General features: G+C 33.7%; 2 protein-coding genes across 2 annotated transcripts in view; one reads left to right on the forward strand and one right to left on the reverse strand.

The window, feature by feature from the left end:
- The window catches only part of LOC129221965 (galactose mutarotase-like), a 64,666-nt gene extending 47,727 nt beyond the window's left edge, over positions 1-16,939 (reverse strand). Inside the window, exon 1 of the mRNA XM_054856364.1 lies at positions 16,832-16,939. Within this exon, the coding sequence (XP_054712339.1) occupies positions 16,832-16,874 (43 nt within the window). The 5' untranslated portion in view covers positions 16,875-16,939. The remainder of the gene's footprint in view (positions 1-16,831) is intronic.
- An 833-nt stretch (positions 16,940-17,772) lies between these two features.
- Positions 17,773-24,816, forward strand: part of LOC129222849 (alpha-aminoadipic semialdehyde synthase, mitochondrial-like) — an 80,884-nt gene continuing 73,840 nt past the window's right edge. Inside the window, exon 1 of the mRNA XM_054857401.1 lies at positions 17,773-18,002. Within this exon, the coding sequence (XP_054713376.1) occupies positions 17,932-18,002 (71 nt within the window). The 5' untranslated portion in view covers positions 17,773-17,931. The remainder of the gene's footprint in view (positions 18,003-24,816) is intronic.

The raw sequence follows: 24,816 nt of genomic DNA on the forward strand, positions 1-24,816 counted from the left end.
GCAACAAATATATTTTTCCTCTTACATAAAATTACTTTAACATTTAAGGCAGACCGGTTCGAGTCGTTGGGCTGAGAGCATGTATTTAGCTTTGTGTGGGTCGCATTCCTTTGTGCTGTGTTTTTGCGTATTTGGAAGTGACCGTTGTGTTTACGGTGTTTAATTGATATTTGCTTGAAAGTTTGAAGTTGCTACGAACGTGTAACAATATGTCGTGTTGAAACTTTACAAAGGAGGGTGGGAGGGGAGGGAGAGGAATTAATATCTTCAGATGAAAAAAAAATCCTTCAAGACAAAGTTCACTCCTCGTATTATAGAAAACTTAAGTAGTGCAATTACAAACATTACAGGCAAAACTATTATTCAAGCATTGCGTGGAATCTCTACACGTTTCCGGCGAACCCCGCATCAAAGTCGTGAGTAATATTTTTAATTATTGGCTAATAATCAAATAAATCTTATGTAACTACTTTGTATGTACTTATATGTAATTCAATATGGTATCCTGTATTTTCATAAGATGCAGTCATTGATATGTATTGATAAAGTTTGGTAGGAATTATTGAAATGTTAAATATTCAAAAGTAAAACTCAAATTAAAAATTAATCAAATATTTTGTCTAATGTATTTTTCCAGTGTGTAATTTATTCAATTATTTTCAGCAATATTTCGATATCTAAAAAAAACGGAATAATCATTTCTATTACATGATCAACGCAATTATAAGCCACTATACGCTCACAGGTGTGGAATGGGATTTTAAACTTGAGTTTCAGAACTAATCTGATCTGAACTCGTCCTATATACCTTCCAAACACACCATTACATATTCACACCATTACATTGATGATGTGACTTTTGAAGATGTGATTTTTTTTTAATGAGTTTAAATGCTTAAGGGTTTTAATTTTTATTTTAAAGGTTTTAATTTTTATCCATTTTCTATAAGGTTTTTTCTGTCATACATTTTTTGTAGGAACTGTGGTAATCTTCGTGTAGCCGTGTAACTCCGAGTGTAACCGAGTTTGCCAATACGTCATTGGAATGTTGAACCTTCTTTTTGCATGTCATTGAGGAAATGTTGAACCTTAATTTTACCTAGCTGTAATGGTAAAGCGTATTCCTATCAAATTTTCTTTGAGCTTTAGATGTTAGCGACTGGCTGCTGAGCTCGGATTAAGGTGGGTAGAGAGTCTGATCACCTCAGGGGCACGTGGGGCAAAGCTCCCTCCTCATAGATTTCAGGGGGCCCAAAATTAAGTAGTGCATTTTATGTAACTACTTAGTATGTACTTATATGTAATTCAATATGGTATCCTGTATTTTCAAGATGCAGTCATTGATATGTATTGATAAAGTTTGGTAGGAATTATTGAAATGTTAAATGTTCAAAAGTAAAACTTGGCGACAAATTTGGCGATTTTTTTCTTTTTTTTTAAATTTGATTTCAATTTGTCCACTGTTAGTGATAATTAAAGAGTAAACAAATGAATCACATTAAAATTGCCAATAATTTGGAAATTACATTAAATTGGAGTAAGGAAGTCATCAGCTCGTTTCATAAAATTATTGGGAACCTTACTTTTAGATGACTCTCGTATAATTAATGCTTTTAATTTTTTTATATATTTTCTGTTCAGTCATGGTTGTTTATTGTTTTCACGATATCATAGCTAACGTTTGCTTCGTTTGTTCATTTAAGTTTATTAGAAAGCGAGTCACATGATGGCTTGCTAAAAATTTTCCGGTTTTAAAACTCTTCATCTTCTTGGCAATTTTTTTTTCGAATTGGATGTTCTTTGTAATGTACCTAATTATTTCTATCGTTTTTTAAAAGATTTATTTAATTTTAAAAATTTACATTTTAGCGTTTAATTACGGTCATTATGAAAGACTATTCCTTAAATCATATCTATAACTGAATAATATCTTTATCCTAAAAATATTTAAATGAATTCGTTTAGATTTTTGAACATGGTTTTCCTTTTCCTTTCGTCTGCTTTAAAGTAAAAAGTTTTTTTAACAAAATTCGTTTCGCATTTTTTCAATTCTTTCTTTTTTCTCCTTAAAGACTTTTTATTTCCGGATGTTTTGCTTACGTTAACAAATGATAGATAAAGGCGCGATTTTATATTCTATGTTTTTCTTAAATCCTATTTCTCATTGAAATAAAATACATATTTTGTATCTTTTAAAAAAATTTACTTGAATCATCAAAAAAAAAAATACGGTAATTTATCAATTATTTCTTCAATCCGTTAAAGTAAAAAAACGTAAAGAATTGAAATAAAACTGCAGTAAAAATCTACTCCACGCCTTTATTGTTCTTCATATTACGCATGCTAAATTTAATATGGCGGAGAGACCTTGTTAGGTGACACCACCAATGTGGGTTACAAGCGAAAAAAATTTTTTGACTCAATACTTTCAATAAAATCTTAACTGCATTTTATTGAAAGCAGCAAAACTTTCCTCCCCAAAATCATTCTTAAACAAAACTTGCGAGGTAAAAACTGTATACGGTTTATGCAACTTCTCAGCTGTGCAAATATTAGGAGCATTTTTTATTACCCTATCAGTATCTGATTTCCCCACCCAGATCTAACTAACAAAATTGTCCCTCTTTCGAAATATTATCTCCTCTCTTATATCTCTTGGATAAGAGATAAAGGAAGTGATAGTATAATGATTCCCTTGACCTTACTCCAGATGCACGTGTTACGAAACGATTGTTTCACAAGTGGAGCGGCCGTTCATCAAAAGTAATGTGTGAGCAATTTCTCGAGCGAACGACAGATTTGCTAGTTTATTTCGTTTTGTGTTAAATTCAGAAAAACGAGCTGATGTGTGCATCACATGACTTCTTTTTACTCCAATTTAATGTCATTTTCTCATTATTAGCAGTTTTTAAGTGATTCAATAGTTTACTCTCTAAACATCTCCAACAGTGGCCAAATTGAAACCAGATTTAAAAAAAAAAAAAAAGAAAACAAATGGCCACACACAAATTTGTCGCCACCAAAATACTGGCGATATATCGCCAAGTGTCTGCCAAATTATAACACCAGTTGAGTTTACATCGAAATTAACAATGATCCCCCCCCCCCCCAAAAAAAAACAAAGGGGCAAAAGACTCCTTTAGAAACACCCGAATGCAACCAAAAGGTGGAGTTGCACAACTAGACCCCACTAGAAGTGGACCCCACCAAATTTCAACTTTCTAGGACATTCCGTTCTTGAGTTATACGATATACATACGCACATACGCACATACGTACGTTCATACAGATGTCACGTGAAAAGTCGTTATAATTCACTCGGGAATCGTCAAAATGGTAATTTCGCGTGTCCATACGTTCTTAGGCACTTATCCACATGGTGGTCGAGTCGAAAAAAAACTCAACAATCATTCGGATGTAAGCAAAATGGAAATTAAGGTCGATTTTTGAGTGAAGGTTTTTTTTTTTTTTTTTTTTCGAATACAATACTTCCTCTTTTGTAAAAGTAAGTAAAAATATCAGAGAAAGAAAGCAGCAGTGCTTTTTTTTTCAGATGAAAGAGAACAATCAGGGATGTTCGTTAACCAAAATTTCAGGAAATTTTGGGTTGCCGTTTCCGAAAATTTTGGACTGACAACACATTCTAAAACTTAAAAAATATTTAAAAAAAAACGTTTGATATTAATTTTTTTAACAATGATTTTAATTTTTTTTTCTGCATATTTGAAGAGTTTTTGTGGGGGAGGGGAGAGGGATCGAGCTTCCTCATAGTTTGAGAAAATTTCACACTGCCTTCAGAAAATTTTACTTGAGTCGACTTGCATCCCTGCGACAGTTCAGAAACAAGAAAACAATTAAAAAAAAAAAAAAAAAAATCACGCAGAAAAGCTTCAAAACTGAAGTTGGCCGAGCGTAAATTATTGCAGAAATGAATAGGGAGATTCGATTTTTTAAGGGAAATGTATGAAGATTATATACTTGTCAGAAAAGTTGTATATAAAACTCGTTTATGCGCTGGCAAACCCTAAAAGAGCTCGCATTTTCTCCACTCGCAAGAAAGAATACACCACGCACGCACCGACAAAGTTTTTAGAAGGGGGAAAATTCTCTCTTTACGGGATGAACTTTCGAGTTTTTACTAAGCAATAAAATAAGAACACGCACACATATCATACATACAAAAGGCCTAATGAGTAGTAACATTAGACATCATTATAAACTAATTCAACTGTCAGTAAAAATGTGTCAGTTAAGGAAAGTTTTGGGAGATCACAGGGACCTCCCATCAGGACGCCCCAACTGGCAGCCGTTACAATTTGGCTTCACATTGAAAAGGCCCGTTTACTGTAAAAGCACTTATTTTCGCGAGGCTTTAATTTTGGTCAGCCCGTCGTAATCACGAAAATTATGGCCAAAATATATTTTTGAGCAATCACAGTGCTTATTGTTCTCATTTGACTGTTTTGAATTTCTGTGATTTTATTCCCCCCCCCCCCCCCCCCGCCTCCCTTTGCAGCACCACCATCGATCGGCCTCTCAATGCTGCTCCTCTAGCGAAAACAGTCTCCAGGTTCGCGTCCATATCCTACACACACACACATACATACACACATACACAAACACACACACACACACACTCGTGATTCCGAAAAACATAATTTGAATTCCAGATGTCAAAATTCAAATTAATTTTTTATTAATATACTTCCGGTTCTGTTCAAAAAAATTCGCGAATTTTCAGCTTATGAAATCACCAATATTACTTTTATTTTCGCGAAAATAAGAGCTATTTTAATATCAAATGACCTGACAACAAGAAACGCACATTACTTTTCGTATATATAATAGCCTTAATATACCTGTAAAAAAGCATCGTTCAATCGAATGTTAATTCAAAAATATATCGTCTCAAGAAAATACTCATTATTGATCAATCACATTGCTCATTGTTCTCATTTGACTGTTTTGAATTCCTATGATTTCCCCCCCCCCCCCCGTCTCCCTCTGCAGTAATCTGTAATTTTGTGCTACAAAATGTAGGTTATTTCGTTTTCATGTTACAGGTTACGTAATAATTTTTTGACATTGGCAGGTATTTCCTTGAGACGGTGTTTTATGTGACACACACACACTTACTTATTGCTAGTGAACAATAATTTTACTCAAAGTGTATTTAAACGCATTGTAATGAAGCAATGATTAGCTCTTGTATTGGGAATTTTATTGCAAAGAACCTTTATTGCAGTATCTTTTTCGGCAAGTTCAATACACTCAATGCTTAAATAAATAAATTCAATGTCTGTAATAACAGAAATGCAGAAGTTGCACATTATGTGTGCACACATTATATTTAACATGCTGAAAAAAGTCCTGCAAGAAAGATTTTACTCTGCAAACAGAATTCCCAACAGAAGAGTTAATCATATCTTTATTCCGATGAGTATAAAATCTCCCAGCGTAAAATTATAGTCCTCTATCAATGAATATAAAATAGTGTGTATTATTTCAAAAATCGTCACAAGAAAATGCCCCTCACTGTCAAAAAACATGATTACATAACCTGTGTTTATGACTCGATTCTGGTAATATGGCGTTGTAAAAGATTTTTCAGATGGTGACAACACATTTTTTTTCTTCATCCGTCTGGTTATGCTACATTTTAAAATTATTAAATTATGAATGACTTGGGTAAAGCATTCCAGTGTACTAGATATGGTGTATCATTAGGACTGAGTACTTCAACAGGGTAAATTCATTTTATCAAAACTACACTTAAATAAGAGCTTCAAAATGCTCTTTCTTTTGCTTTTCTTTTGAAAATCTTCGAACCCTTACTTGAATCCATGTACCTTTGGCTTTTTACATGTACATTATTAAAAATATTTTTCACTTGCGGTATCTTTTCTTTATGGTGCTTCTGCGTACATCACCGGTTCAGGAAAGCATCTCCGACCCCGCATTGCTGTATGATTTCAAGTCGTCAGGGTGCATACCATACCCCTCTTAGGAATTCTGAAACGTTTAACTGATGAGCCACTGTATAGTCAAGTTGTATAGGTTAATGTACAAAGAATATATCTGAGTACATTACAAATTTTTGTGTATGATATATACTATCAGTCTAGTCCATATGTTAACTACCTGAAATGTAAATCAAATACAAACAACCCATTCACGTCCAAATATTTTTATGTTATCAAAATGAAATTTGAACTTTTTTATTAAGATAATGTTAAATAAATATTTATGTTGTGTAGTGTTAGTGTATAGCGTGTAAAAATGATGATTTCCTACTTTTCTTTCTGTTTTAGTGTGTGTGTGTGTGTGTGTGTGTGTGTGTGTGTGTGTGTGTGTGTGTAAATTGAAGAAATTACCCAAATTTAAACAGCTGTATTTTTTTAGCAAATGTGAAATGCCAAACAATACTCACACCATGCATATTACTTAAATGGAGTAGTAAAGAAGCAAAGAAAATTCGATTTTAATTCCACCCCCTTTTGCAGGGCCTGATTACTGAATAGGCCAACTAGGCCCTAGCCTAGGGGGGCCCCAATATTTAGGGGCCCCCAAATGACTAAAATTACTTTAGTAAGTCTAAATTTTTTTCATTCTACGGCTAAAGTTTTCATGTCTGAATACAGGGAGCCCCAAAAAAAGTAGTTGGCTTAGGGCCCCTCGATACCTTAATCGGGCCCTGTCCTTTTGGTTTACAGGGATCTAAAAATGTAATTTTTTTCTGATTTTAGAGGGATTGTAAACTATAACGGGCAAAAAAAAGACACGCAATTACAGTTACATTTTCTCATTAGTGCGATTACTGCTATTAATTTTTGCGATATTTCATTTTTTGTGTTTGTAATTTAAGAGAGTTACCATCCATTCAAATGAGTTAAAATGTTTTATTTGACTTTGAAATTTTGCATGCTGCCATTATTTTAATTATTAAACTACAGCTATGTAACTTAGAATATGAGACCATTTTTTTGTGTACTTTATTACCAAAATGTAAAATTTGAAGCAAAATGCAAAGGGGCGATTCTCGAAAAAAAAAAAATGTCCCGTGCTTAACGCAAAGTTTTCAAGTAACTATCAATTAAATATGGGATTAACTGTTGTGCTTTGATAGCATATTAAAGCATGTATTATTCCCAAACAGCATTAATTTTTGAAGGCTTTGGTTAGGTGGAAAAAATCAAAAACTTAGCGTTAGGCACGAGACGAGAATTGCCCAAAGGTCTACAAGTCTCCTTTTTGACTGCAAAACCAACTTTTTATGACCACTATAAAATCAAAGGTCAAGGATAGAGAAAATGTAACATAAGGCTGGTTTTAAACATCTTTCATATGTGGCGAAAATTGTCAAATACTGCAAAACTTATGTGTTGCTCGCAGAACCGTCGTTACGCATTTTCCGGGGGAAGCAAAGGGTATGTAATCTCTGTAAACTATACCAAAAAATAGCAAAAATCACACTCACCTATATGTAAATATATAAATTTTCCAAATACAAATTGCCCCTTTTAATGCCCGGGCCTGGTTACTCTGATTCCCCAAGTAACAAATCAATTGAAGGGCTCGGGACAATAGCGTGACAAGCCACAAAATTTCGATCAAAATTTTCGTTTCTCATAACTAAAATTGAAATAAACATAACAATGGATTATGACATTTAGAGAAAAACATATCTGGTTCGATCAATTTCGATCAAAATTTTCGTTTCTCATAACTAAAATTAAAATAAACATAACAATGGATTATGTCATTGAGAGAAAAACATATCTGGTTCGATCAATTTCGATTAAATTTTCGTTTCTCATAACTAAAATTGAAATAAACATAGCAATGGATTATGTCATTTTGAGAAAAACATATCTGGTTCGATCAATTTCGATCAAAATTTTCGTTTGTCATAGCTAAAATTGAAATAAACATAGCAATGGATTATGTCATTTGGAGAAAAACATATCTGGTTCGATCAATTTCGATCAAAATTTTCGTTTCTCATGACTAAAATTGAAATAAGCATAACAATGGATTATGTCATTTGGAGAAAAACATATCTGGTTCGATCAAAATTTTCGTTTCTCATAACTAAAATTGAAATAAACATAACAATGGATTATGTCATTTGGAGAAAAACATATCTGGTTCGATCAATTTCGATCAAAATTTTCGTTTCTCATGACTAAAATTGAAATAAGCATAACAATGGATTATATCATTTGGAGAAAAACATATCTGGTTCGATCAATTTCGATCAAAATTTTCGTTTCTCATAACTAAAATTGAAATAAACATAACAATGGATTATGTCATTTAGAGAAAAACATATCTGGTTCGATCAATTTCGATCAAATTTTCGTTTCTCATAACTAAAATTGAAATAAACATAACAATGGATTATGTCATTTGTAGAAAAACATATCTGGTTCGATCAATTTCGATCAAAATTTTCATTTCTCATGACTAAAATTGAAATAAACATAACAATGGATAATGTCATTTGGAGAAAAACATATCTGTTTTTTTATTGCAGAATATAGATTGCATAAATAATGAATTTGAAAAATTCTACAAATATTTTTGCAAGTTGGAAACCGGCCTACTGAAAAATTCACATCATGTGGCATATCACATTCTTGCCTCGAGCCCTTCAGTTATTCCAACACAACTTAATAAACTAAAGCAATTGTAATTCCATTTTAACTGTCTCTTTATTATTACCACTAGTGGCACCCGCACGGCTTTGCCCGTAGTAGAAAAATTGAAAATTAAAAGGTCTTTTGGTTCGCCTGTATATTTACAAATAATGTATGATGAATTTCTCGGCAATTGACTTGCCCATGCTACGGTTCCACGTTATGATAACTTGGTAATTTATTCGTCCATCTTATGATAGTTCGGGAAAATGTTTTTTAAATTGAAATAGAAAAAGAATAAAATCGAATTTTTGAAAAATCGCTTCGAAGTGCAAACCTCCATGCTACAAGCTAATTCTATGCCAAATTTCATGAAAATCGGCCCAACGGTCTAGGCGCTATGCCAGGCACGTAGCTAGAACTTTGTTAAGGGGGGGGGGGTCCAAGGTTGCACGAAGTTCAAAAGAGGAGGCATGCTAAAGCAGAATTAGTAGCTGATAATTACACAAGACCAGGCGCGGATCCACGGGAGGGGAACTGGGGGAACGTTCCCCCTCCAAAATCCCAAGTGTACCTAAAGGTTTTTAAAAGAGAGTACGTGAAAATAATTCCGTTTTTCAAAACTTGAACTTTAAGAAAGGCACTAGAAAAAGTGAGGGGAGAATTTCAAAAGGAACTGCTGGAATGTCCCGCCCCCCCCCCCCCCACACACCTCGGGAGGGCAAAAAAGCTGTTCAAAATCTGAGTACAGGAAAATATATAAGTTTTTTTTAACGTGAACAAAGGTACCAGGAAAAGCAATTAGGCAACATCAGAAAAGAATTCCCAGGGGGGGGGGGGACTGTGGGAACGTTCTTCTCCTTCCCCCAAAACCCCATATACACCTAAAAATTTTCACAACAGAGTGTAGGAAAACTCTTCTGTTTTATAGAACTTAAACTTGAGGAAAAGCTCCAGAAAATACGATCGAACAATAGCAGAGGCAGATCCCTGGAATGGAACTGGGGGAACGTTCACCTTCCTCTAAAATCTCATGTGTACTTAAAATTTTTCACAACATAGTGCAGCGAAATTCTCCTGTTATATAGAACTTGAGCTTAAAGAAAGGCGAAAAAAAAAAAAAAAGCGAGGAAAGAATTGCAAAAGCGGATCGAAAGAGGAGAATTGGGGAATGTTCCCCTTCTGCCTGCGTAAAAAAAAAAAAAAAAAATAGTGATCCTAAAACTGTTCAGAAAACAGAGTACAGGAAAAAATGTTCCATTTTTTAGAACTTTACAAAAGGCTTCAGGAAAAGCGATTACACAAGAGCAAAAGTAGATCCAAGGAGGGGAACTGGTGCAATGTTCTCCTCTCACCAAAAATCCCACGTGTTCCTAAAAATTTTTAGAACAGAATGCAAGAAAATTCTTCTATTTTATAAAAATTGAACTTGAAGAAAGGATCAGGGAAAAGCGAGGGGAGAATTCCAAAAGCGGGTTCAAAGAACAGAACTGGGGAACGTCCTTCTCCAAAACAAAATCCCAAGTGATTCTTTAACTGTTCAGAAAACAGAGTACAGGAAAAATTTTCCGTTTTCACTTCCTTTTACAAACGAGCTGATGTGTGCATCACATGACTTCCTTTTACTCCAATTTAATGTCATTTCCTCATTGTTGGCAATTTTAATGTGATTCAATTATTTACTCTCTTAATATCACCAACAGTGGCCATATTAAAACCAATTAAAAAAAAAAACATCGCAAAATTTGTCGCCAAGTTGGCGACAAAACTTGGCGACCAAAAGACTGGTGATATATCGCCAAGTGTCCGACAAATTATAACACCACTTGAGTTTACATCGAAATTACTAATGATTTCCCCCCAAAAAGGGGCAAAAGACCCCCTTAAGTACATCTGAATGCAACCAAAATTGAAGGTGCACAACTACCTCTCACTAGGAGTCTACGTACCAAATTTCAACTTTCTATAGCATACCGTTTTTGAGTTATGCGAGATACATACACACATACACACATACGCACATACATACGTACATACAGACGTCACGAGAAAATTCGTTGTAATTAACTCGGGGGTCGTCAAAATGAATATTTCGGGTGTCTGTAGGTTCCTAGGTATATATCCACCTGTGGTCGGGTCGGAAAAAAAACTCAACATTCATTCGGGGGTGAGAAAAATAGAAATTAAGGCCGAGTTTTGAGTGAAATTTCTTTCGCGAATACAATACTTCCTATTTTGTAAAAGGAAGTAAAAAGGAAGTATTGTATTCGCGAAAAGAATTTCACTCAAAAATCGGCCTTAATTTCCATTTTGCTCACCCCTGAATGAATGTTGTTTTTTTTTTTTCAATCCGACCACACTCGTATAAGTGCCTGAGAAAATATAGACTCTCGAAATATCCATTTTGACAATCCTCGAGTAAATTACAACGAATTTTCTCGTGACGTCCGTATGTACGTATGTATATCGCATAACTCAAGAACGGTATGTCCTAGAAAGTTGAAATTTGGTACGTAGACTCCTAGTGGAGTCTAGTTGTTCACCTCCCCTTTTGGTTGCAATCGGGTGTTCCTAAGGAGGGCTTTTTCCCCTTTTTGGGGGAAATCGTTGTTAATTTCGATGCAACTCCAGTGGTGTTATAATTTGGCGGACATTTGGCGATATATCGCCAGTCTTTTGGTCGTCAAGCTTTGTCGCCAACTTGGCGACAAATTTGGCGATTTTTTAAAGAAAAAATTTACTTTTTTTTAAAATCTGGTTTTTCAATTTGGCCACTGTTGGTGATATTTAGAGAGTTAACTATTAAATCACATTAAAATTGCCAACAATGGGGAAATAACATTAAGGAAGGTAAAAGTAAGTCATGTGACGCACACATCAGCTCGTTCAGAACTTTACAAAAGGCTCTAGGAAAAGCGATGTGACAATAGCGAAAGTGGATCCACGATATTGATCTGGGGAAATGTTCCCCTTCCCCCAAAAATCGTAAGTGTGCCTAAAAATTCTTAGAACACAGTGCAGGAAGATTCTTCTGTTTTATAAAAAAATGAATTTGAAGAAAGGCGCAGGGAAAAGTGAGGAGAGAATTGCAAAAGCGGACTCAATGAGGGGAACTGGGGAATGTCCTTCTCCAAAACAAAAAAAAAAAAATCTTAAGTAAACCTAAAACTGTGTAGAAAACAGAGTAAGAAAAAACCATCTGTAGTTGACACTTAAAGGATTAATTTTTGGTGTTAGTTAACATAGCTTGGAGGGAACTCATCCTAGGGGAAAGTTTTAATAAGTTTTAACTGCAACAACTACTCCCCTATTATAATGAAATTTTCTCCAGTTCTAAAACATCGAAAATCCAGCACTGCAGGAATGTAAAAATAGTTATATTGTAGAAATGTACAAAAATTAAATGCTTTCGTCACAGCTTATAAGCTATGCTAAGTTATAAGACTACGAAAAGTTAACTACATAAAAATTCGAGTTCGGAAACTGAGAGTAAATATTTTTCATCGTACTTATTTTTTTAAGACTCACCGATATGGTACAATACACATTTTTAGTCGTAGTTCAATTTATCCACTTTAGGGCCAGTTTAAGTCTCCCAAATTTCTGTACTTGCTTTTTGTATCTGTTTTCCAGTAATCTTTCAAATTAAGGCTCTTTGAGCACAAACCTGTTTAAACTGCATTTTGCATTTATTTGGTGATGTGTTGATCATTATATTTAAAGCTTCTGCAATTCAGTGGCGCTATCAGAGTTGGAGGTGGGGGGGGGGGGGGGGGACTGGGCCCGTGATCCCCCAGAAGGCCAAGTAGAATGTTTTTGTAAAACATTTCTTAAAATTAAAGAGAAAAATGGAACGTACCTTGATGGGAGCAGTCCCCTTTTTTTGGTCCGTATAAAAATAAAAGTCTTCATAATGCTATATGCTTCGGAAGTCCGCTTCCTCCGCCAATACCTTTAAAGCGCGTCTCAAATCTTGTTTTTAGGACTTCAATTTTGAAAATTTTAAAGAGAAGAACTACCTAAGACCAATTATTCTAATAACATCGAGAATCGTTTACGATTGATTTTTGGAGCGTCAATTGTGAAAAATTGCCAAACCCATGACATTACCAAATATGGTCTACAGTCAAGTTTTTCGGATGTCAATAACGAAAAATTTCCGGACAGGGGTTCGAATGCTCCTGTTAAAAATTTGAACATTAAAAAATTACAATTTTGAAAAATTTAATGGGGAGAGCGTTTAAATTCTGTATCACCGAATATCGCTTAAAAACTTCGTTTTCCAGGATTTCAATTTCGAAATATTTTTGGGGGAAAGCCCTAGAACCGTACTGCTCGAAGCATTGTCAAAATTAGTATGTAACTTCGTTTTTGGCAATTCAATTTCGAAAAATTTAGCGGATGGATTATCGATTTAAATATATTTTACAAAAAATCGATCGGAGGCAGCCCCTCCAAAATCAAATCTCTTACCCTACCGTCAACAAATATCGCCTGTAATCGCGTTTTTAAAGCTTTAATTTCCGCAGACCGTCCCCGAACCTTTCTTTCTCGTAACATCACCAGAAACTGTCTAAAACTGCGTTCTTAAGACTAAAATTTCAACATTTTTTCCCGGGGAGGGCCCCCGGACCCCCCTATCAGATGGTAAAAATTTTAAAAGTGCCCCCTCTAAAACTTTTCTGGTTGAGCCACTGCTGCAAATATTATTTACTTTAAGCACTTAAAAATAGAAGAATGAACAAACTTTTAAAAATAATTATTTAAGATTTGTACTTTTAGAATTTTTAATGAATAAAATTTTTTAATAAGAAGCATTAAGGAGCAGTAGATACGTTGTAAAACTCAATATAAATGGAATTTTTTAATGAGTAATTTCATATCCCCCCCCCCCCAATTCTACTTGTTGCTGGAAAAGTTCCCCTCCCAAATCCATAGTCTGGATCCGCCCCTGCACAAGACTAAGATAAATCCAATTAAAACTGATCATTAAAATATGATAATTAACTAAAATTAATTAAATAATTGAAATTAATAGTCATTAGTTAAAATTAGTTAACAAAAAGTTTATGTTAAGTGGTAAATTAATTATTGTCATTTTGTAAATTATTATTAAACTGAAAGTTATTACATACAAAGTTTCCAAATATGAGTGAACCTCTGTCCTCCTGAAAATAAGAGATATATTTTCTATTAATAAAAAGGGCACAATAAAAGAAAAACGGAAAACGAAAACTGTTCAAGAAATTACTTGGAAAATGCATGCGATAATTTAATAAAATATTAAAGCTTTGTAATATATTTCAACAAAATATTGTAACGGATTCGGTGCGGCTTCCAACTTTCTCGAAAGGATGACACAGTTCTTGATTAAAAATACAGGAAATTTATTTACACTATGTACAGGAAAGAGCGTCAACAACTGCTAAATTAATCATCAGCAATTAAACCAGTATCACTCAACACCGTAAACTCAACGTTTACACACGTATTTACTTCCAAATACGAAAACAACACAGCGAAATGCCTCGCAATAAACAGAGCTAATACACTCTCAGTACAAATTCTCAATCGAAACTCACTCCCCTCTTTATCCAGCAGGACGCTTTTATAAACATCGAAGAATTTTCCACAACATTCTTTCTGCTTCCCGAAATGCGTAGACCGTTATCAAATTTTATCAATGAAAAGAAAAGGAAATAGGGGGTCGTATACTTTAGCGGAATGAAAAGGGGTTGCATATTCATTACGGGAAACTATTTACAGGTTACGTTACTACAATAATTACTATTTACAGGATTTGTAACATTATGTACATTTGTACTTATGCCATTTTATTTGAAAACTAGAAAGTCACCCGTCAAGGTATGACGGGTGAAAATTGCTTCAACTCTTCTTCATTTGAACGAAGCAATTGCCTGTTTGGTGATATTTTGATTGTTGAAATTTTAACTCTAACACCAGTGGATTAACCCTAAACTCCAGTAGATAGCGTTCATGGTTTTCGTTTCTTCATTCCTCTGATATGACACAGTCTTACCAGTAACAGTTACCGGATCCAGTTCAGCCTTGTCACAATAAAGCCTTTCCTTGCATGTTAAACATTACCAAAATATATTATCGAATTACATATCATGCCGTGGTGCGAATTCATTGTTGAAACACGCGGGTTACTCGATCATCGGCATTATTTATATGATGATAAATAAATCTATATCTATGGAGTCGAATATATATGAATGTTACATAACGTAACCCTGTCCGATTTGAACAACATTTCAGGAAAAATCCCACAACTCTCTCAACGAAAATATTAACAGGGTTTCATTTAAAAAGCTTGAACTAGTTTTTATTTATTTACATTTATAATATTCTTTTGATAACACGAAATAGAATATTTCCAATCTTATCCGTTTTCTAATTATCATTTCTAATCAATTAAAAGCTTGAACAAACTATTAACTCTTTGAGGGACGGAGGCTTCCTTTGTTGCAACCATTTTTTATATATATATTTTTTCTTTCTTCAGCCAACTGACACAGTGATTTCAGTTAGCTGAAAAAAAAGAGAAGCAAGAAATAAATGGTGTTCTCAAGTGAAGTCGCTATTCCTCAAAGGGTGAAAGCTGTTCGAAAAATTTTTAAATATCGGAAAAGGCGTGTTGCCGTTTTTTATCATTATTTTTTCTTTCTAACGGGGCTGTGTTAGAGGCTTTAGCCTTTTGTGGAACAAGTGCGAACCAACGATATGGCATCCAGTCATTCATATACCACCATTAAGGCACGAATGTGAATGTCACAGGAAAATTTGATGCCCAGTTTCCACCAGATGGAGACACCTGAGCTCTCTTCGATGCGAAACTGCAAAAGGAATTTAATTTTGTCAAGAGTATTCACAGTCAAACGACCTAAGGGATCTTTTACATGCCGATTAATGGAATGCATACCTAATGAATTAAATTAAGCATCTGTGTAATTTTATTTTAACAACATGTTGTTAATTTTAACAACAATACATATCATATTTTACGACGCAGGTAATGATTTTTTTTCTTCAATACGATGTTAGCAAAACACTCTATTGCAAGAAATAGTAAATATTTTTAGCTTGAAGAAAATAAGTGTTTAAAAAAATGGCAATATATAAAAGAAAAGTTCAAAAACATTTACATCGTATTAACCTATTTTGTTTCTTTGCTTGTAACGCAGTAAATAGCGGTAATTTTCACCTAGTAATTTATAGTTAAATGCACATGCATGTTTTTTGTTACGTTTAATGCTACCTTCACAATTTACTAAAGATGGATGCATAGATGCTAATTAAATAACTCCTTAGTACAAAGCCAGTGAATAACAATCAGAAAATGTATTCCAATGATGCAAATACAAATATGTTTTATGGAACAACATCGAATAAGATTTTTTTTCGTCAATTAAAAACTAACTGTTTTTCTTTTGGGATCATAGAATCACAATTCAGTAAGATTTAAAAGTAATAATTTCTAATAAATTACTTACTACATGCGTTAATATGGCCGAACTTGTAATTTCATAAACTGATCACCGCAAAATATTCAAGTAATTTTCAATTTAATTTTTCTATAAAATTTTGATACCGTAAAAAGTTTGTTACGTCAACTTCAAGTTTTATTTATTCATTTATTTTATTTATTTTACCTTCAAACACGAATTTTTTTTGGGCATTTAATATCTTCCATGATCATGCTTAAATATTGGGAGGAAAACATCAGTAAAAAAATCTACGTAATTTGTTACTCAGAAAGGAGAGAGATGTTAAAAGTAATCTAAAAGTTCAAATAAAATTTTTATCAAAATATAATATTCTGATGAATCTGAAATGAGCCATGTCAAAAATATAGGATTAAAATGAAAAAAAAAAAAAAATCAATAATTATTTTTCTCTTCCTCAAACACACGAAATGTGTGGAATTTCTTTTTTCGCTGCTGGCTTAGAATCTAAAATTAGTTTTTAAATAGAAAAACACAGTAACACGTAAAATTGCTCGTATTATCAAGAAAACTTTAAAAGGGAGCACTGCGACTTATCTAGTTTGGGTAAACTTAATTTTCTTTTGCATACAATTTTGTTCAAGATATGTTTCCTATAAGTATGACATAAATAAAAACTGCGTGTTAAAACAGAAAAGAATCGGAATTCAATTACTGACTCACCAGGAACGCACCTCACTCTGGCTGTCTTTCGTGCAGCATGCATCTACAAAATCCACGAAAATCCAAAAAGAAAAGAGAAAGAAGTAAAGAAAACCACGCCAATGAGACTGGGATACGGCGGAAGTGGCAATAAATGCTTGTTTTTACTTTGCCAATGGCAATTTAATGGACCAAGGAGAGGGGCTGAATTTCAAGGTCACAGGACCCAGCTGGTTTGAAAGTCGAAAGGGACATTTCCCCGTTTCGGACGGAGTAGGTGACACAGCAAAAAGCAGACGAAAATTGCGAACCTGCAGTTGTTCACGAGGTTCTCGTGTTCTGAATTGACACAAGCGCTGAGAAAAATGCCGATTACTGGAAATATTTAAGGGGAGAGAATGCTGCGTTTTATAAAATCATTATCTTTCGGAAAAATTTTGTTGATGCGAGATGCAACAACTGAGAAAAAAGGAGAGGGGTCTTTCGGGAAGGGGGGGGGGGTCCGGACCCCATGGACCCACCCCTTGGCTACGTCTTTGGCTATGCGCGTCACAGAAATCCTGACAGACATAGAGAGAGAGAAAGAGATCCAGACAAAGAGACTTTCAGCTTTATTATTAGTAAAGATTATTATCCTTAACATAGCTGATCTCTTTAGAATAATGCTAATGCTTTTAAATAAGACTTATGACTTCTAGAATTGCCAACAGGAATTGAAATTTTGAAATATTTACAAAATATTTAATTTCATTAGACCGATAACTAAAATAAAAATCGAAAAGTTAAAAAGCATTTCACTGTGAATTCCAATCCTCCAGACCCATTCCGAAAACATGGATGAATATGAAAAACAACTTCACTTTTTTTTTTCTTCCTTTTTTTCCCCCTCGTCTTTTTAATACGTCGTTTTCTATCAGCTGATCTTGAACATTCTGTTAAAGGTCAGCTGGAAAAGAACAAACAGTCTGCAGTGCGCTTACGCAGGGAATAAGCAAAAAACAAAACTAAATATTTGAACTGCGTTTTGAATAATATTCAGCGTTGATGATAAATAGAACTTAGAGCAGAAACTGAGGGTGGCTTTTCTTTTTTAATTGATCGATTCAAAAGAAAACCAATTTATGTTTTTCCGTCAATTTTCTTTTACGCAGGAGTTACACCTATTAGGACGAAAGCATGGATATTTTTCGAAGTAAGTGTTTTTCTTTTGCATGTCAAAAGTAATTCGGTAGGTACGCGTGCACTGTCGATGGTTGTTCAAATACTTAATTTTCATTTTCTCTCTTAGGGTTTGTTAATATTTTAGAAATTCTTTTCTGCCTTATCAACATAACCCCTCCCACAGGATTAAAAACATTTTCAGGTGAAAAATAATTAAGTTTTTAAGTTTATAATTTACGTAGATGATGAAAAAGTTTATTAACCATTTTTTTTTAGGAGAAGTGCAAAAAAAAAAAAAAAAAAAATGAATTTTGAGCTCTTAAATTCAAATTATGTTTTTCACAATCACGAGTGTGCGTGTGTACGTAGGCGTATGTGTCTGTGTGCAGGCATTAGTATGTGTGTATGTGTGTGTATCAGTGGCGGCTCGTGCCTTGGAAAAGTGAGGGGGCCAGACTATAGATGCACTTGCCCCCCCCCCCGGTTTTTGAAAATTTTTTTTAAAATAAATATTGTTATAATATATAAACTTTCCTTAAAAAATTATTTGTGTCAAATAAATAAAATTAAATTCATTTTTAATTCTGTCTAAATTATCATTATAGTACGCTAATAACTTGAAGACAAAGAGTCAAGAAAGGAGCAAACGGTCAAATCTTGTGCAAATGAACGCTTCTTCCTTTCCAGTATGTTTATTTTACATAGCCTGAATCGCGTAAAAAGAACATTCAAGCTATGTAAAATATACAGCATACAGGCAGGGTAACGGTCTCTACGAATCCTGCTGTAAATATTGAGGTTCAATGCGTTGTGTTGAGGGAGGAAAAAAAAAAAAAAAAAATCTACCGTACCATATAATCCGCATCTGATTAATTTTACACTACATTTTAACAGATAATCTGCGGATTATGCGCAGGAAGAGACTACAATCACTTTTTTTTTTAATTTCAAGCACGTACGCACAAATAAAATGGAAAATACATAAAAAAAAAACTATTGTCTGAAAATAGTGAGGGGGCTCAGGCCCCCTCCCAACGAGCCGCCACTGGTGTGTATAGGTATGTGTATGTACGCGTGTATGTTTGTGTCAGTGTGCAGGCAGGCATGAGTGTGTGGTTGGTTTATTTGATTTTAATGGCGCAAGAGCCCTCTTGAGGACTATACTGCGCCATGAGTGTGTGGATATGTGTGTGTTTATAGGTATGTGTATGTACGTGTGTGTGTGTTTGTGTCTGTGTGCATGCATGAATGTGTTTGTGTGAGTAGGTGTGTGTATGTATGCGTATGTGTGTGTATGTATACGTGTGTGTACGTGTAGGTGGTGTGTGTATGTATACGTGTGTGTACGTGTAGGTGGTGTGTGTATGTATACGTGTGTGGGTGTGTGTGTAGGATATGGACGCAACCTGGAGACGGCTTTCGCTAGAGGAGCAGCATCATGAGGCGGCCGGCCGACAGTGGTGCTGCAGAGGGAGGCGGGGGTAAAATAAAATCATAAGACATCAAAACAATCAAATGAGGACAATAAGCAATCGTGATTGCTCAAAAAGACTTATTGTAAAATTTTGGTTTATTGGTCCGGTTAGGTGCGACCGCGTTTTGGCGTGTCCGTTTCGGTGCTGGCCGATTCGGCGCAGATGTTTTGGCACCAGAAGTATTGCATTCTGAACTTTTTGAATCTCAGAAATATTAATTTGGAAAGAAAAAAAGTTACAGAGGAATTATAAGGATTTAACGCTCCAGAATTTCTTAAAAAATTGTTTGAAAATTTACTTTTCAGGGGAAAGGGGGGCATGCGTAAACGCTAACTTTACATGCTAACTTAAAGAAAAAAAAATACTCTCAAGTAATTTTGTGGCAGTACACCAGCACTACCTCTTTGTCAAACTTTTTGGGCAATGCTGAAGCATTTTGTGTATCTGTTGTGATAACTTCTTTGTTCTAGCAGATGTTGTCCATAATTTCATCACTGTCTTCTTCCCACGTGGAAACACTTTGTAAACTAACAAAAAAGATAAACTTAATATTTGCAAAGTATTGTGTTTTCCTTGTGTTATTGTGTAATCAGGCAAATTTAGAGCAAATGTTTGATTTTTTATTTGTTAATTTTTGTTTCATTTATTTATTTATTTATTTGAGTTAAAAATTGTTTATTTTTGCAAGATAGTTCTAATTACTTTTCGTTATTAGTTTTAAAAAATCAATTTTTAAATTTACTGTTAATTACTTTTTTTAATTTTCTTATTTATTTTCGATTTTTTATTTATTATAATAGTACAACCCAAATTCAAAATAATAGAATATCAGAACTGTTTGAACAAAACTTGTCCCTGAGTCGGGAAAAATGAACGCAAGCAAATTAAAAAGAGTAAAACTCGATATTCATGATTGGGTAAATCAATTTAAACAATTTTTGAGATATTATTTTAACAAATGATGGATCATTCAAGACTAGATCGTTTGCTCTTTGTCTTCAAGTAATTAACGTACTAAAATGTCAATTTAGAGAAGAAATCATTATTTTTTAGATTATTTTTAAAATTAGTTTTGAATGTACCTCAAAAGTTATTACTTCATCACATTTTTAATTTCGTTGCTAAAATTGTATGTTAAATCAAAACTTCATTTTTTTGCATCGTATTATCCGCGGATTATACGAAGAATTTTTTGTTTTCATCAGGCCGATTTTATGACTTCAATTTTGGAAAAAATTTCAGGGGAAGAGCTCCAGGACCCCTTCCCGCAAAAATCTTCGAAGTTTGTCCACAATTGCGTTTAGGAACTGCAATTTCTAAAAATTGAGGGGAGGAGAAATTGATTTTTATTAACTTTTCAAAAAAAGAAATAAAAGAAAAAAACACGATCGAGGAGAGTCATAAAGCTCCATCCCTTACCCTAACATCAATAAATATGGCCTATCACCGCATTTTAAGGCTTCAATTTCTAAAAAATTTCATGGAGTTCTCTATACCGTTCTTTTCCTAACATCACCTAAAATTGCGTTTTTAAAACTACAAGTTTCAAAATTGAGAGTTTTGATGAGCAAATCAATCAAATTGATGAGATTTTTTCCTATTTTGCTACCCCCCCTCCCCCTTAAAGTTATTTTCTATTTGCGCCACTGTTGTGTGTTGTGTTGTATGTATGTGTGTGCATTTATCGGTATAAGATTATTTTTTTATTCAAAAAATGTCTTTCCATTGTGACTCAGAAATTATTACTTGCTTTAAATTACTGCTCATGTAGAAATATGACTAGTTATCAATAATTTGAAGGAAATAAAAAGAATTCGATATATTTTTCTTTGTCTGCATAAAAATTCTGAATCTGGCCCATGGGCGTCGGCAGATTCATATGCAGAAAGGTACACCCGCATATAAATAGCCAAGAATTTTTTTAAGGGTTTTTTAATGTATTTATTTTTAGTTTTTTTAATTTAGTTTATCTATTTTTATTTCATTTATTTTAAAGGGAATACTCGGATGTATTTTCACAAGTCTTTGTGAAAGTTAATTAATTTATATGTTTTTACATATTTCTCTGACCACAATACTTTTACACTTTTGTAATTTGGCCTTGCATAAAATAAAATTAATTTTACTCATTCAAAATAATTAGTTATTAAAAGATTAAAAATAATGTTACTATTAAAAATCTTCGATTAATATTGCTTTTAAAAATTTATTTATTTATTTTGAAAAGCCAGGGGGTGAAAGTGCCCTCCCCTCCAACAACTCCTTACCGGTGCTGCAAGGGAGGCGTACTGCAGCGCTGGGAAGCGTACTGGATATAAACATAAGATAAAAAAATTTCGATGTGTTTTTTGTAGCTTTTCCCTATCTAATTAATTAAATTTTATTTTTTTAATGTCAGTGGGTGAAAGTGCACCACCCTGCCGACAATCACGGGCATAAACATGGTAACATCGTTCGTGATTTACTTAGTAGTTGAAATATTTTGTAGCTTGTCCTGTGTTTAAAATAAACTTAAGTTAACTTAAGAAAGTTTAAATTAGAAAAAAATATATATTTTAAAAAAATTAAAAAAAGGGAAGGAGCGAGTGAACCCATGATCTGACCCCCTCACTTTTTCAAGGCACGAGCCGCCATTGTTACTAAGTATTTTGAAAAGGTGTGTACGCATTTTAGTTGAAGAAAAATGATCATTTCACATCAGAAGAGAGACGGGGGCATGGATTATTATTATTTTTTTTTTTTTTTTTTTTTTTTGTTCAACGGACTTCCTTTAACATCTTACCACGGGCATCGCCGTGCGAGTACTGTTAGTGATTTATAAAACGCAAATGGTGAAACGTTTTACAAAACTAAATTAAAATTATTAAAATGGTTATTTCTTTTTTAGTTCAATGGGAAATCTTGCATTCTTTCTCTTTGACAAATCTGTCACCATTGACTTTTATGTGTGATGAAGCAATTCAAAGAGAGTTTTCGAGATGAGTGTTAGAAACACGATTCACCAAATGCGACTTGGAGAGCTGATTGCTAAAAATTGATCTCTTAACATGCAATTAATTGAAATCCAACTGTGCAAAGTTTTAAAATTTCTCTTGTAAATCGTTATTTCATTGAAACGTATTTTAGTTCCATTTGTTACACTAGTGGTCATTGAAATGCCAGCAAATATGGAAAAAAGTATTGAAGCTTATATTGTTAGGCGGGTAATTGAAATCATTATAGTGGCGGGCCAGCGGTTGGAAAGATCAATGATTTAGATGAACTGATTCAAGTCTTGAAAACTATTTCTAGAAAAAAACGAAAGAACATGAAGCTAGTTATATTCAATGCTTAAGCTGCAAATTGAAATCAAAGAGGTCGAGATGGAGCAATCAAAGTTATTAACAATTGTAATAATTTTGATTGTTCCATTTCGACCTCAAAGAGGTGTCTTCATCAATCAATAATCATCAATATCATGAATGAAAATCAATTCAAGGATCAGTGTACATTATCTTTCGATACTTTTTTTTTAAGGAAGGATCGTTATCATGTTGTAACAGATATATTCGATTTTTATCTAATCTTTTTTAAACTTGTTGCATAATTATTTTTGCGAGTTAGGTAAAACTCAGTGCTGGTATTTTATCTTTTTTGCATTAAATTTCTTCTTTTCATCCAGTTTCTTATTTGTTGCGGCTTTGTTCCAGTTATTTTAACAAAAAAACTTTTTATGAGAATTAATTCAATTTTTTTCATCTCAACTTGTTATGGTGCCTAACCTTTTTTTTACCCACGGGCCACGCTTCTATCTCGCGGGATAGAACACATATAATTTTTTAAAAAGGAAAGAAAGTCCAGATGACATAGGAAAAAATGGTAAACGGAATTGGATTAGTAACCAAAAATTTTTGCGATCATTACTTTATAACTGAAAAGTTTGTATCTGTTTTCCAGAAGGCAATGCCTAAATAATTAGGCTACAAATTTGCAACATTTTGACGTATCACGTATTTAGGAAGCCAAAATATAGGACTGAATGAAAAATTTTTCAATGGGGGTTCTGTGGAAATGAAATTTGATTGACTGCGACTGGATAGGTTTTACTGGCGGATAATCGAAGACGGATTCACAATTATATGGGGAAGTTCCGGAATCGATTCGTAACATCGAACATAAACGGGCCGCGCCGATTCGCTTCGCTGACCACATATAGTCCGCGAGCCGTAAATAGGGCACCGCTGCCAAAGATTACAACGCTATACATTTAACTTTATCTTTGAATATCTTGTAGCTTGTAGCGAATGACTGTAACCAGTCTGTATGTCTGTCCATAGAGATGACCGGGGCATTTCTTGGTTCGCCCTCCTCAAAATACGCCCTTCTGTTACAAATCAATGTTTCCGAAAAAACGGGAAAATCGGTTCATCCGTTTATGAGCTACGATGACACAAACAGACATCCAGACCCAAGTAACATAAATCACGTTACATCACGTTGCTCTGAATCGTTGACATCACGTTACTGGTAACGTTGATAGAGCGAAAATATGTCTCGTTGAAAAACGCAAAAGCAACGGTTTTAGTAACGTTACATCAACGGTTTCAGTAACGTTACATCAACGATTTTTGAAGCGTTACATCAACCTTTATTTATCACATTACATCACGTTGCTTTTAAGCGTTGTATTAAGATTTTTTTTTTTTTTCAAAGCTTGAATAAAGTTTTTTTTTTCTTGGTAAGAATGGAGATGGGTTCATTGAACCCTTAATTTTTGATACAGTAAGTATTCTGTATTTTTGTTAATGCAATTAGTGTTAATATACTTTTATAAAATCTTTGTTTTTTTTTTCTTTTTTTTTAAATTTATAAAATGTCTCATTCCATTTAAAGGCGTTCGAGTATTCTCACACTGTTGGTTCATTCACAATATTTTGTAAGAGCACTCTTGACATTTAAAAATAAACAGAGCATAACATAGCATAGCCGAATTTACATCAATTAGAGTTCTATTAATAGTCAAAATTAACGATATTACTGTAAATTAAATAAAAACTTTTTTCATAAATAAATCCTTGAAAAAATAATTATAATTATTATTAAAGAACTCCAGAAATATTTTTCGAAAGGCATGAAAGTTTTGAAAAAATCCTCTTACATCAGTGCTTTAACTAAAATTTGAAGTATTATTCGCAACTCCAACGAACTATAGGGGGCACTGAAGTCACTGTCTAATGGCGGAATTGAAAACTAAAACAAACGCACATGGTAACGAAGAAAATGCTAAAAGTGTTGTGATTTTTGTTCGTACGTATGATTTTTTCGCTTTATTCTTTTTAAATTAATTTTCAAAGTCTTGTTGATATTCTGACCCACGTAGAAAGAAATGAG

Source organism: Uloborus diversus, chromosome 5 (genome assembly GCF_026930045.1).
Source record: "Uloborus diversus isolate 005 chromosome 5, Udiv.v.3.1, whole genome shotgun sequence".
In the NCBI taxonomy this organism is placed as follows: domain Eukaryota; kingdom Metazoa; phylum Arthropoda; class Arachnida; order Araneae; family Uloboridae; genus Uloborus; species Uloborus diversus.